Below are 14,364 nucleotides of genomic sequence, written 5' to 3'. Positions count from 1 at the left end.
ACGTGACTGTCAGCAGTGGACATTATCGTGGTGGCAGTGTGTTGCATGGCCCGATGAATCTTGCTACCTTCTTCATGATACCAATGGGAGGGCATAAATCCATCATCTCACAGGGGAACATGTCCTTGACACCTACACTGCGGGATGGAGACAAGATGGCATTTACGAGTCCAGTGTAGATAGCGTAAGGCACTGTGACGGCCAAGGAGTATAATACACTGGTTGCAGACCATGTACACCCCTTCATGACAGTCACGTGAGAGTTTTCTACAAGACAGTGGGCCATGTCACAAGGCCAGGAGTGTGATGGAGTGGTTTAAGGAACACAGTGGCAAGTTCCAGTTTATGTGCTGGTGCCCCCAACTCTCCAGATCTGAACCCAGTCACACACGTCTGGGATGTCATTGAATGTTGTGTCAGAGCTCTTCCTATCCCAATTCCTCTCCCCCCCCCCCCCCCCTGCCCCCTTGAATTTATAGGAATTAGGTGACCTGTGTGTGTACATGTGGTGTCAACTCTCTCCAGCAACCTACCAAGGCCTCGTTGCTTGCATGCCACTGTTATTTGTGCCAAAGATGGATGTACCGGCTATTAGGTTGGTGGTCACAATGTTCTGGCTGATCAGCATAAGTACAACATTTTTAACTTTGTACTTGTATAATAGCATCGACATATCGACATCTATCTTACTGTTACAGGCAGGTCGTTTAGTTTAACTGAGAAAGGTGGCACTTCAGTAAGCACTGGATTTGCACTTGGAAGGAATGTAATTTAAGTTGGTCTTGGTCATATTGTTTAGATTTTTTTTCAGTATTACTCTAAAACAGTGTAGATGAACAATGTCAAAGCCAATATCAATACCTAGCATTTTCAAGTTTGTACTCCATACTAATGACTTGTATGTTGGCAGGGCATTAAACTATATGTCAAGACTCCTTTCTTCATGCAAAATATTTTGTTTTTCAGGCTGGTGTGCTAATTGAAAGGAAGAATACGTCGAGGGGCTGCTTACAATTCTACAGTAAGGAGGACTTCACAGAGTTCATAAATTCGGTTAGGATGATGTTGAGATCGTATTTCTTGTTGCGAGGTCTAATTGAACATAATGACCAAAAGAACGAGACTACTACTCATTCAGCAGAAGAGCAGAAACCAGAGCTATTACAGGATGAACTGAGAAAAGTAGAAACATTTCAGTTGCCAAGATTAATTCTTCAGAGCAAAGATGATACTACAGTATTGGAAAAATATATTACTGAGACAGACATGTTAGTTGAAGAAATGGAAGTAAAGTGTAATCTAATGAGAAAAGAAATATTGTCACAGCTGAAGATGAGTATGAAAGGCGCAAAATACATCTGTCTTTTTAACAGATGACGTTTCAAAATATTCAGGTGAATTTTATGTAGAAGTGTACAGGAACAATTAATTTTTTTGACGATTTGGCAGAGAGAGAGAGAGAGAGAGAGAATGCTACTGTATGATGTCTAGCTATTAGTTTACATATTAAGATATTTTAAAATCTGAGTTTCAGTGGCATTCGTTACTGTATAAGTACGCAAATAATAAAGGTGTGGCTGTAATTTTCTGTACCTGCAGTGCTAAAGAAAGCATTTTTTGTGTAAAGAATCTTGTCCAGATAGACCCTTATCAAACCCTCCCTCCTGCCCTCATACGTTGTCAAGCACTCAGCATGGATTGTTACAGTGTTGTTCCCCTTCAAATGCAGAAAACTATTTATTGCTGGATATGCCAGCTTATTAATGTGCTGTGCATTGCTTGGCTTTTCTATCAGAGTGGAACAGTACTGTAGATGGAGTTTTTAATGTGTGCCAGGTCAGGAGACGTGAACTTGTAAACAAACAAAAAATTGTGTAATTTTTATATCTACTCCTTGTACAATACTGGTGATATTGCTATTTCAGCTGACGTCTCTGTGATCCAAGATGGCTCCCTGGACCTTACGAAAGGTGGAACATGGTTCGTAATAGGGTGTGTAATCACAACAGATGACAATGTGCACACTGCAACATGCTTCCGTCGTGGCCTCTTGAGTGGTTAAGAGTTCTTTTGCTAGGGCTTTCAACTCCTCCACAACAATTCCTGAATGGTCACTGGTGCATGTGGATGTGCTGCAATACATCTGAACTTAAATATTTTGCATACAAGAAAGAATGAAAATTATTCTCAAAATATTACTTTATTTATGAGAGAAAAATGAATTACACGTGAAGAATAATATTCACACACGTTTTAGTAGTATTTCGCTTTATCTGAAGAGTTGGTTAATGAAAACCCTCACCACCCCAAAAGCAAGTTTGTTTAGTCCACAGCCACTACGTAACTGAAATAAATCGTAGCAACATGTCTGTTGCATATAATAGTTTTCTAGATACTGAAGTGACAAAGAAACTAGTAATTGCCCCTTTAAGCTTTAGTTCGTCAAATAGTTTATTTAATCTTTGTTGCACTAGATTGTTCTGACATATTTCCTCATTACAACATGTATTCTGTTATGTACAGTTAGGCTAATATTTCTGTTATTACAAATGCATTAAATTAAACTTCCATAACTATGAAATTACCAACGTCAGCATCTAAAATATTAATTTACCAAATCTGAACAGTACTTCAATGGAATGTTCATCCTATTGCAACAGTGCAAAAATCCAGTAACACTGTCTTCAGTCTGAAAGTTTGTTTGAACATCTCACCACTTTAATAGGCATAGCCCTGTTGGATTTTGTATGTTCTTCCTTCCTCTGACCTTTGAACTGGAGTCACAGGTTGATAATACAACATATGGCATCTGTTCAACAAATCCTCGAAAAAGCGCTTTTATAGTCATACTATATGCCCAATACAGAGGATGAAACCTGTTATGCAGTGGATTTGAGTTTTGTGCATCAAAACAAAATCTAACGTCTAATTAGTTGTTTTGATGGTATTTTGTGCAACCTCCTAAAGCATTTGACTGTGGGAATTCCAGTATTCTGCTAGATAAATTGAAGTTTTGTGCCAGCCAATGGACAATATATTTACTGAAAAGAATTTGGAAAATTGTACTTAGCAATGTAACCAATATAGTCTGGGGACATAACTGACCAGGGAGAAATTATGCATGGGATTCCCAAAAGCTTAATTTTAGGTCTGTTCATGTTCGTCATATGTACAGGGTTGCCACAAGTTCTGAAAAAAATCCGGGAATTTCAAACGTGTCAGGGAAACACTGGAAAAATCTTGTTTTTGGTTTGTTTACTGAGATTTCATGTGTCATCGCAATCTGAGCGCAGTTGAGTACCTGTGCGCCTTCCCTACTCCATCATTCTGACTGCTTTTCCCATTTCTATCATTCCCTTCAGCTTGCAGTCAGTACTGCCACCACTTCTTGCCACTAGCCTAGCAGTTGCTGATGTGAGGGAGGGAAGCATGAGGAGTAGTTAGTTTGGATCTGATTCTCAAAGACTGTTGATGCAGCAGCCGGAGACGGTGGTCATGTGTGCACGAGTTGTGTCTGATTGATTGTGTGAATGTGTGTGTGCTCTTGTTTTCTGACAAAGGCTATGGCCAAAAATTTAGTTTTGGGTGTGTGATTGTCTTTTCTGTGTGTCTGTCTGCGGCTCAGCCATCATCTTTATGATGAGTTGCTACCTATCATCATTATTATTAATTCTCAGAGTATTTGCGCAAGTTATCTGTTGCGTGGATTGATCACTGCAGGCTTATTTCATCAACATGGTGTCTTCCTGTATGACACATGAATAGCTTGGCATTGATTGACAAAGTTAGTGGTTGTCCTGCTGAAGAATATAAAGCCGAATTGGGTCTGAGCTGGCAGGAGGGCCCTGCCAATAATGCTCGAAACTTTCTCAATTAGGGAGAGATCCAGCGACCTTGCTGGCCAAGGTAGTGTGTGGCAAGCACAAAGACAAACAGTAGAAACTCTCGCTATATGCAAGCGGGCATTATCTTGCTGAAATGTGAGCTTAGGGTGGCTTTCCATGAAGGGCAACGAAATGGGGTGTAGAATATCATTGACGTACTGCTGTGCTGCTAAGCTGCCACGGATGACAAACCAAAGAGGTCCTGCTACGAAATGAGATGGCACCGTAAATCATCGGCTGTCTGGCTGATCAATGGTAGTCAGTGCAAGAGGGTGCCGTGAGCTCAGCCCCTTTCTTTGAGCCATCCATTTATGGCCCTTGTAGTCACTATTGAACCAGTTGCACATCATATCGCTGATAACAGTGAACCTGGGGCTCTGAGTGAAAGTTTGCTCGGGCCTCTCCTTCCGTCATCTCTCTTTGTCAATCATTTCCTTCTTGATGTTGTGTTCGGCCATGTTTCACCCTATCCTGCCAACACCATCGACTAGTGGCATAGCTTCCATTCAGATGTTCAGTGATTTACCGATTACCCCAACCGCCTTCTTTGAGAGCAACTACACGTCCTCTCTCATATACAGACTTCCACGATGGGCCAAAATACAGGCCATTTCTGTGGGTATATCTAACAGATCGGGTCTGGCAATATGAAGCCCATCGTTTTCCACTAATGTGCAGGCCCTGCCCATCAGATCTAGTCTCACCAATCTGCCTGCAGGCCAAGTCTGTTTGTGTATGGCATAATGTAGTGGATTTTCGTGGCTTAAAAATCTACCCAGGATTGCGGCAGGCTGGAGGCCACAGGTGATGCATTTCAGGAGTTGTGACTTGTCTCACTGCAAGTACATTGTACAGAGTGACATTTTATAAATATTTTATTTATTCTAGTACATTTTGACACTTTGAAAGTAGTTTATATATTAGACAGTATGGACGATAAGGAAGAAGAAAATTGTTCCAGTTTGTACGCTATGTACTCACAAATTCCGTGAAAGAAAAATCATACAATACGTGTAAAATAATAGACATAATACAATGGGAAATAACTTACAATAACGAACATAGTAGAAACAACTTTTTATTTTGGGGGGGGGGGGGGGGGGGGGTGGTCATGTACAGTGTTGGTTTACACAACTATTCCCTGCCTTATACACGTCTTTCAAGAGGCCTACTTTTTTCTGAGGTTGTATCTGAAATTGGTGAAGGTATTTTAAATGTGTTTTGACTACAACGAAACGCATATTTTTGTCACCAAATGTGTTTTGTTTTATTGAAATAAAATAACATCAGTGATCTTATTGAAAAATATATACCATTTGGCTTGCTTTCTCCATCTGAAAATAGTTCATTACAAAGGTGTTGATGCTAGAACATAAGATTTTTGCTCACACATTTAGCAATACTGAAGTCCTTACATCTTTTGTAAACTTATGTCGTTAATTACCCTTGAGATCTCAAAATTTGTCAGGGGAAATTCTTAAACTTGTGGCAATCCTGTAGACGATCTTCCATGTAACACACAACAAGCAGAATCAGTTCTTTTTATAGACAACACTAGTGTTTTAACCCATCCAAGCATACATACAGAAACAGAAGAAATGGTGAACAAAGTTCATTAAAGAATAAGTAACTGGATTTCTGCGATTGGTCTCACCGTCAATTTTAAAAAAAGACAATTGCACGTCTATGGGTACTACACCCTTGATAAGTGTAACATGTGAAGAGGAAATAATAAATAGGGTAGAAACTTCGAAACTGTTAGGAGTCTATATTGATGAGAATTGAAATTGGGTAAAGCACATTCGGAATTCTTATAACTCAGTTCATCCCCTTGGAGTCATTCCAAATCTTGGGGAGAGAAATTAGTAAGTTGATGTATCTTGCATATTTTCATTTAATAATGTCATATGGAATAATGTTCTCGGGTAATTCATCTTTAAGAAATGAAGCCTTCATTGTGCCAAAATGTGCTGTAGGAAGAATATGTGATGCTCACCTATGATCATTTTGGTGGGAGTTGGGCATTCTGACTACTGCTTCACAACATTTATTCCCCCATGAAGTTTGTTGTAAATAATCCACCACAGTTTGAAAGAAACAATTATGTACATAACTACAATATCAGAAGAAAAAATGATATTCATTACTCCAAATTAAGGTTTTCCTTAGCACAAAAAAGGGGTGCACAATGCTGGAACAAAATTGTTTGATCATTTACCCAGTGATACAAATTAACTGACAGACAGCAAAGTAAAATTTGGAAGCAAACTGAGAAAGTTTCTTCCTGACAATTCCTCCTATTCCGTAGAAGAATTTGTATTACTGTAATGTGTAAAAGGTGGTAGGTAGGACTGACTGACACATCATCTGATTTTTTCCCAAAAAGAAGAGAAATAAATGTTTAGAAATGTTCATAATATATCCATATGCACAAATTAATTTGTGATAAAGTAAAATGACTTTTTCCACATCATTATGATCTGTCACGCAGAATGATCTGTGGAACGTGAAAATAACTAACAATGGCCATACCAACTGCACAACCTGAAACTGGTCATGGACTGAAATATGTTTAATGTGGTGGAAGTGATTTTTGTGAAACTTTGACCTTCAGTAAGTTTTGGCCAATATTTATTACATACTCTGACTCTTCAAACAACAATATCAAACTATGCTTCCTGCATTTTCCATAAAATATATTTATACACTCTGGGTTTCTGTGCCTAAATAGTGTGGCAAGACAATGTGTTGTCAGTGTACAGTATAGTTCATGTCTGCCTATTCACTAACAACAGGTGATAACTCTGTACACTGCCAATTCCTGGACTTTCTGTTAGATCCATTATCTAATGCAGTGAGGTATGACAAGAAGTACTGTGGATCCAAAGTAATTCAGCATATATATATATATATATATATATATATATATATATATATATATATATATATATATATATATATATATATATATATATATAAAAAGAAAGATGATGAAACTTACCAAACAAAAGCGCTGGCAGGTCGATAGACACACAAACAAACACAAACATACACACAAAATTCTAGCTTTCGCAACCAATGGTTGCCTCGTCAGGAAAGAGGGAAGGAGAAGGAAAGACAAAAGGATATGGGTTTTAAGGGAGAGGGTAAGGAGTCATTCCAATCCCGGGAGCGGAAAGACTTACCTTAGGGGGAAAAAAGGACAGGTATACACTCGCACACACACACATATCCATCCACACATACACAGACACAAGCAGACATTTTCAATGTCTGTGTCTGTGTATGTGTGGATGGATATGTGTGTGTGTGCGAGTGTATACCTGTCCTTTTTTCCCCCCTAAGGTAAGTCTTTCCGCTCCCGGGATTGGAATGACTCCTTACCCTCTCCCTTAAAACCCATATCCTTTTGTCTTTCCTTCTCCTTCCCTCTTTCCTGACGAGGCAACCATTGGTTGCGAAAGCTAGAATTTTGTGTGTATGTTTGTGTTTGTTTGTGTGTCTATCGACCTGCCAGCGCTTTTGTTTGGTAAGTTTCATCATCTTTCTTTTTAGATATATTTTTCCCACGTGGAATGTTTCCCTCTATTATATATATATATATATATATATATATATATATATATATATATATATAAAAAAAAACAAAGATGAGGTGACTTACCGAAAAAAGCGCTGGCAGGTCGATAGACACACAAACAAACACAAACATACACACAAAATTCAAGCTTTCGCAACAAACTGTTGCCTCATCAGGAAAGAGGGAAGGAGAGGGGAAGACGAAAGGAAGTGGGTTTTAAGGGAGAGGGTAAGGAGTCATTCCAATCCCGGGAGCGGAAAGACTTACCTTAGGGGGAAAAAAGGACAGGTATACACTCGCACACACGCACATATCCATCCACACATACAGACACAAGCAGACATATGTGTGGATGGATATGTGCGTGTGTATACCTGTCCTTTTTTCCCCCCTAAGGTAAGTCTTTCCGCTCCCGGGATTGGAATGACTCCTTACCCTCTCCCTTAAAACCCACTTCCTTTCGTCTTCCCCTCTCCTTCCCTCTTTCCTGATGAGGCAACAGTTTGTTGCAACAGCTTGAATTTTGTGTGTATGTTTGTGTTTGTTTGTGTGTCTATCGACCTGCCAGCGCTTTTTTCGGTAAGTCACCTCATCTTTGTTTTTATATATAATTTTTCCCACGTGGAATGTTTCCTTCCATTATATATATATATATCGTAGTAATAGTGGTCAAGTGCAGGCATAGAATACAATTTGAAATTTGTATCTTCCTATTGAAGCGAAGTGTTTTGTGTAAATAGTTGTGGTTTCGTCACAGAGTCTCATTTAATCTGCAGCTCTGACTGAAAGAAAAAAAGTGTGTGTTCATCTTCTATACAGTCATGCTTAACCAGCAAAAATGTTTGCGTGAGTTTACAGTTACGTAATGTGAGTCCCTTGAACCACAAGTGGTGTAATTTAACTTTATCTTGTTTCTTAGATAGGGCCAAGATCTTGTTGAGCAAGTGGCATTATAGTACCATAGCAAATATAAATTACGTGGTAACCACACATGTTAATACACAAAGGTTTACAGACCTGGACTGTGAGTGAGCATTTCTAGCAAGTTCCTGCTATGAGCAGAAATATGTGTGTTGACAGCTAAACCATCCCGGAACGAGAATAATGTGAGTTTTACAACTTGTGTTCTAAGGGGCTCATATGACACCAACATCCTTCCTGGGAAATATCCAGATGCTGCGTGTGGGATTTGTGGAGTATCTTGTAGCTGGCAAAGCTCCTGTTGAGAACCGAGGGAGGTGGCGCAGTGGTTAGCACACTGGACTCGCATTCGGGAGGACGACGGTTCAATCCTGCATCCGGCCATCCTGATTTAGGTTTTCCGTGATTTAGGGAAATCACTCCAGGCAAATGCCGGGATGGTTCCTTTGAAAGGGCACGGCCGACTTCCTTCCCCGTCCTTCCCTAATCCGATGAGACCGATGACCTCACTGTTTGTTCTCTTCCTCCCCCAAACAATCCAATCCAATCCAATCCTGTTGAGATTTTCACTCTGCAGCGGAGTGTGTGCTGATATGAAACTTCCTGGCAGATTAAAACTGTGTGCCGAACCGAGACTCTAACTAGGGACCTTTGCCTTTCGCGGGCAAGTGCTCTACCAACTGAGCTACCCAAGCACGTCTCATGCCCCGTCCTCACAGCTTTACTTCTGCCAGTACCTCGCCTGGTACTGGCGGAAGTAAAGCTGTGAGTCGTGCTTGGATAGCTCAGTTGGTAGAGCACTTGCTCGCGAAAGGCAAAGGTCCCGAGTTCGAGTCTCGGTCCGGCACACAGTTTTAATCTGCCAGGAAGTACAGAGCTCCTGTTGTCTGTGAACTGTGGTACTCAAAAAGTGTAATCAGATTCTATGCACAAATCAATGAACTATACATTTTGCTTGTAATTAACTTGGAGTTAAATCTGGGCTCAAAAGGTTTGTTCAAAGTCTGATGTTTTAGAGGTTTGTTATGGACTATTCTTGAATGTTCTTCATGAAATTGAAAGTCTAGCGCAAGAACGATAAAATACCAGTAGTTATAGGGTTCAGAAAAGACCCTTTGCTAGGTTGGTGAGGACAGAAAGAAACCAAATTTTAAGAGAGGTTAGGACTGAGACAAACCTTCAGTTTGAGAAAGAAACCAAAAAACATAATTTTAGCTTATTACATCGGCATAAACAGCTATTGGTTAATAATTTTCAACAGTCAGCAGATATTTTAACTCTGCCCAATTTTAACTCAGTCAATGTGAAGTGTCAGCTATCTTTATTGCATAAAAATATTCGAGGACTAGGAAATAAAATTAATGAATTAAATATCTGCATAGATGAATTAGATTCTTCAAACCCAGACATAATCTGCCTCTCTGAACATCATGCGACCACTACTATAGAACTTTTAAGTGTTACAGGGTTTGGGTTAGCATCTCACTTTTGTAGATCAGAAATGGAGAAAGGAGGAGTTGGCACATTCATCAGGAACTGTCATAAATTTAAGAACATAGACATTCATAAATTTTGCCCAGAACAGCATATGGAAGCATGTGCAACAGAATTAGAATTTCACAAAAAACCCTTCATAATATTAAGTGTATATCGAGCACCTGCAGGTAACTTTAATCTGTTCATAAACCACCTTGAAGCTGTACTGGCCCATTTAACAACCAAAAACAAAGAAATAGTGGTTTCTGGGGATTTCAATGTAGATTTCCTTAAAGACTCTCCCAATAAGAACTTATTTGAGTTAGTAACACTATCATTCAACTTAATTCCCACTGTAAAGTTCCCCACTAGGGTAGCCAATTGCTCACAAACAGCCGTTGATAATATATTTATAGAAAAGTCCAATGAACAAAACTGTATTACAAAACCAATAGTAAATGGCCTCTCAGATCTTGAGATGCATTTCCTTCTGTTAAATGTTAACACTGGACAGGATACAAAATCTGTTAAATCTGAGCTGAAGAGGGTAATCAATGATTATTTCAGGACACTCCTCAGAGACATTCACTGGACTGATGTTTAGAGTGCTCAGGGCATGCATGAAAAATATAAAACTTTTGTTAATAAAGTGCTTACCTTATTCGAACACTGGTTTCCCCAAAAACTTACCAAGGTTAGAGCTAAGTCTACAAAGAAGCCATGGATTACTCAAGGAACAGGGGTATCTTGTAAAACAAAAAGAAAACTGTATCTGTCAATCCGAAGCAGTTCCGATGTTGATGCTATAGCACATTACAAGAAATACTGCAAAATATTAAAGACTGTAACACGGACATCAAAGCAAATATATTACAAGGAAAAGATAGTCATATCAGATACCAAAATAAGGATAATATGGGATATAGTGAAGGAGGAGACCAGTAGAAGCAGACATGAAGAGGGACAAACAGCATTAAGAGTAAATGATACATTGGTGACAGATGTGTATAGTGTTGCAGAACTTTTTAACAAACATTTTATAACTGTTACTGACAAGATGGGGTTGTCAGGTTCTGTAGATGCTGCTATGGAATACCTCAGACCAGACATTTCAAGTAACTTCCATAATATGAATTTGACCCTCACTAACCCATCAGAAATAATGTCCATCATAAAATCTTTAAAATCAAAAACATCTAGTGGGTATGGTGAAATATCAACGAAGCTAATTAAGGAATGTGATTCTGAGCTAAGTAACTTATTAAGCTATCTATGTAACCAGTCATTTATCAGTGGAATATTTCCTGAATGGTTGAAATATGCTGAAGTTAAGCCACTGTTTAAGAAGGGAGGTAAAGAAATAGCATCAAATTTCCGTCCAATTTCCCTTTTGCCGGCATTCTCAAAAATCTTAGAAAAAGTAATTTACAATCGGCTTTATAACCATCTTATCTCAAACAACATACTGTCAAAGTGACAGTTCAGATTTCTAAAGGGTTCTGATATTGAGAAGGCTATCTACACTTACAGTGAAAATGTGCTTAATTCATTAGACAAAAATTGCAGGCAGCTTGTATATTTTGTGATCTGTCAAAGGCATTTGACTGTGTAAATCATGTTATCCTTTTAAGTAAATTAGAATACTATAGTGTAACAGGAAATGCTGCAAAATGGTCAAAATCTGATATCTCTGGCAGGAAACAAAAGGTGTTATTAGGAAAGAGACATGTATCAAGCTATCAGGCATCATCCAACTGGGAACTAATTACGTGTGGGGTCCCACAAAGTTCCATTTTAGGGCCCTTACTTTTTCTTGTGTATATCAATGACCTTTCATCAGCAACATCACCAGAAGCAAAGTTCGTTTTGTTTGCCGATGATACAAACATTGCAATAAATAGCAAATCAAGTGCAGTCTTAGAAAGGTTAGCTAATAAAATATTTGTGGACATTAATCACTGGTTCCTGGCTAATTCTTTGTCACTAAACTTCGAAAAAACACACTACATGCAGTTCAGAACTTGGAAGGGGTGTCCCACGAGTATATGCCTAACATACGATGACACGCAGATAGAAGAACTGGACTGTGTTAAATTCTTAGGATTACAGCTTGATAATAAATTCAACCGGGAAAAAGCACACCGCAGAACTGCTGAAGCGTCTTAACAAATCTCTATTTGCAATGCGAATTGTGTCAGACATAGGGGATATAAAAATGAAAAAGCTGGCTACTATGCTTACTTTCATTCCTTAATGTCATATGGGATTATATTTTGGGGCAATTCATCAAGCCAAGCTAAAGTTTTCCAGGCACAAAAAACGTGCAGTAAGAGTTATATGTGGTGTGAACTCAAGAACATCCTGCAGAAGCCTGTTTAGGGAACTAGGGATACTAACTACTGCTTCCCAATATATTTATTCCTTAACGAAATTTGTCATTAAAAATATATCACTTTTTCAAACCAACAGCTCAATTCATGGAACCAATACTAGAAATAAGAATAATCTTCACAAGGATTTAAAGTCACTTAGTCTTGTACAAAAAGGTGTGCATTATACAGGAACACACATTTCCAATAACTTGCCAGCAGCCATAAAAAGCTTAACAACCAATGAAATTCAGTTTAAGAGAAGCCTAAAGGATTTATTGGTGGCCAACTCTTTCTACTCCATTGATTAATTTCTCTGGAAAACCAACTGATTTGCGTGTATGTCTATATATAAAGTACAATATAACTTCTGCACAATTTCAGTGCAGTAATGTGTTGATTGTAAGTAAGTTTTTAGTAGTTGTATTACATGTTAATTACCTTATAAATAAATAAAAAACTTATTATAAATTCAGTGCATATAGCGTTCATTAAAAAATGATGACCATGCCACTTGGGACCTGTGGAATGGTACATTAGCTTATTTGTTTTGAGTTTTAAATATTTGTCATGTATTGTTGTTTTTCTGACATGTTCTACATCCTGGAGGACCTCCTCACTGCGGATCAATTGGAATCAAAGTAAATCTAATCTAATCTAAACCACGCAGATCATTTAATTGCAGCATTTCGTCCTACCTAACAATTATAATTTTTCTATTTAATGTTTATGGAGCTACATAAGCATGGAGGCTATATGAAAAGGGCCAGGAGGAGAATTTGCGAATGACTGAAGTGGTGGTTTGCATGGATCTACCACGCTGAGTGCCTGTGAAAAAGTAACTCTTTTAAACTTCCATTCAACACAAAAGAGTGCTTCTCACTCTGGATAAGCCTGCTCTAAAATTTCTGTTCCCTTGTGTCAAACCTGTGAATCCCAGCGAATTTATTACACACATCAGTCTACCACCCATTTGGACTGGATCTAGTGTACAGAGTCACGTAGGTTTGCAGTATGCAAATTAAGAAACATTTATCCAAAAATATGAAGTATCTGTAATCTTTAACTCAGAACTTTATTATAAACATCGCTTCTAGTTATGTGTTCAGGAGTAACAATGAAGAAATTCTTGCATGAGTCCACCCTTGAACAAACAAAGTTGTGCAAGAGAAAAACATGGAGATGTCAAATCCACTCTGCATTATTAAATAGCCTGCCCCTGTGACAGGTATGAATTGTAATGGCAAATGCAAGTCTCAGTGGAAACTACAGTCTAGTAAAGTGAAATAGGTGATCTGTTGGAATAAAGGGTATCTCTTGAATTGTGTGTCATACAATGATTTAATTTTGTAGGTACATTCAGCAGCACATGTGGATACTGTCTGCAATATTAATTGCAAATAGAGTTAGTTGCACAGAAGTAATAAATTTAAACGTGACGCACAATGTACAGTTTTTTTGCATATCTCACTGTTTGTGACTTCATGTCTCGTGAACGATGGTACGTAGGTGGTTCTTACCCCCAAAGTGACTCTTGTCTGACAGTAAGGGATATCTGTACGAAGTCATTGAAATCAGTCCATTGTTTTAGGAGGAGATGTAGAAAACGCATGCGCACGCCCCTACCTTTATAATATTCGTGGATCACTGATTTGAGCTGCTCAGGGAATCTGTGATTAGAGCAAAGCTGTTGACTATGAAATTAAGATAGATGATGTCAAAGATATAATCAAATTTCTGAGAATTACTCAAAAAGTGGCAGTTTTACATATGAAAGGGGGGAAAAAAATCACAAAAAATTGGAGTGATTGTATTTCACTGACATGTAAGACACTTTGCATGTAATATGTTAAAGGATATTCAAACAATTGTGTGTTTGAAACATCTTGAGACCTTTGTACTCTTTAGTGTAAATGAGTTCCACACCTTGGTCTTCGTTGTTCCGGAGCCACATCCCTCATCCCCATTTTTTCCCTTCAAGATATTCCATGTGTAATCAACAGGGCAACTGGATATCATTTCATAGAAACCATCAAACATTGTTAACATTATCTCACTGTGCAGAGAAAGTGCTACTAAAAGATCAATGTAACATAAAAAAGAGCAACGTAAATCAATACAAAACAGAAATGAA

The 14,364-nt window shown here is 38.4% G+C and overlaps 1 protein-coding gene across 3 annotated transcripts in view; it reads left to right on the top strand.

The window, feature by feature from the left end:
- Nucleotides 1-1,426, top strand: part of LOC126481032 (tubulin epsilon and delta complex protein 1-like) — a 125,192-nt gene extending 123,766 nt beyond the window's left edge. For all 3 annotated transcript variants that reach the window (XM_050104510.1, XM_050104509.1, XM_050104511.1), the window contains one exon: nucleotides 967-1,426. In XM_050104510.1, the coding sequence (XP_049960467.1) occupies nucleotides 967-1,377 (411 nt within the window). In that variant the 3' untranslated portion in view covers nucleotides 1,378-1,426. The remainder of the gene's footprint in view (nucleotides 1-966) is intronic.
- The last annotated feature ends 12,938 nt before the right edge of the window (nucleotides 1,427-14,364 follow it).

Source organism: Schistocerca serialis, chromosome 5 (assembly GCF_023864345.2).
Source record: "Schistocerca serialis cubense isolate TAMUIC-IGC-003099 chromosome 5, iqSchSeri2.2, whole genome shotgun sequence".
Taxonomy (NCBI): Eukaryota; Metazoa; Arthropoda; class Insecta; order Orthoptera; family Acrididae; genus Schistocerca; species Schistocerca serialis.
The sequence above is the reverse complement of the archived record's forward strand: the minus strand, read 5'-3'. Positions and strand labels throughout refer to the sequence as shown.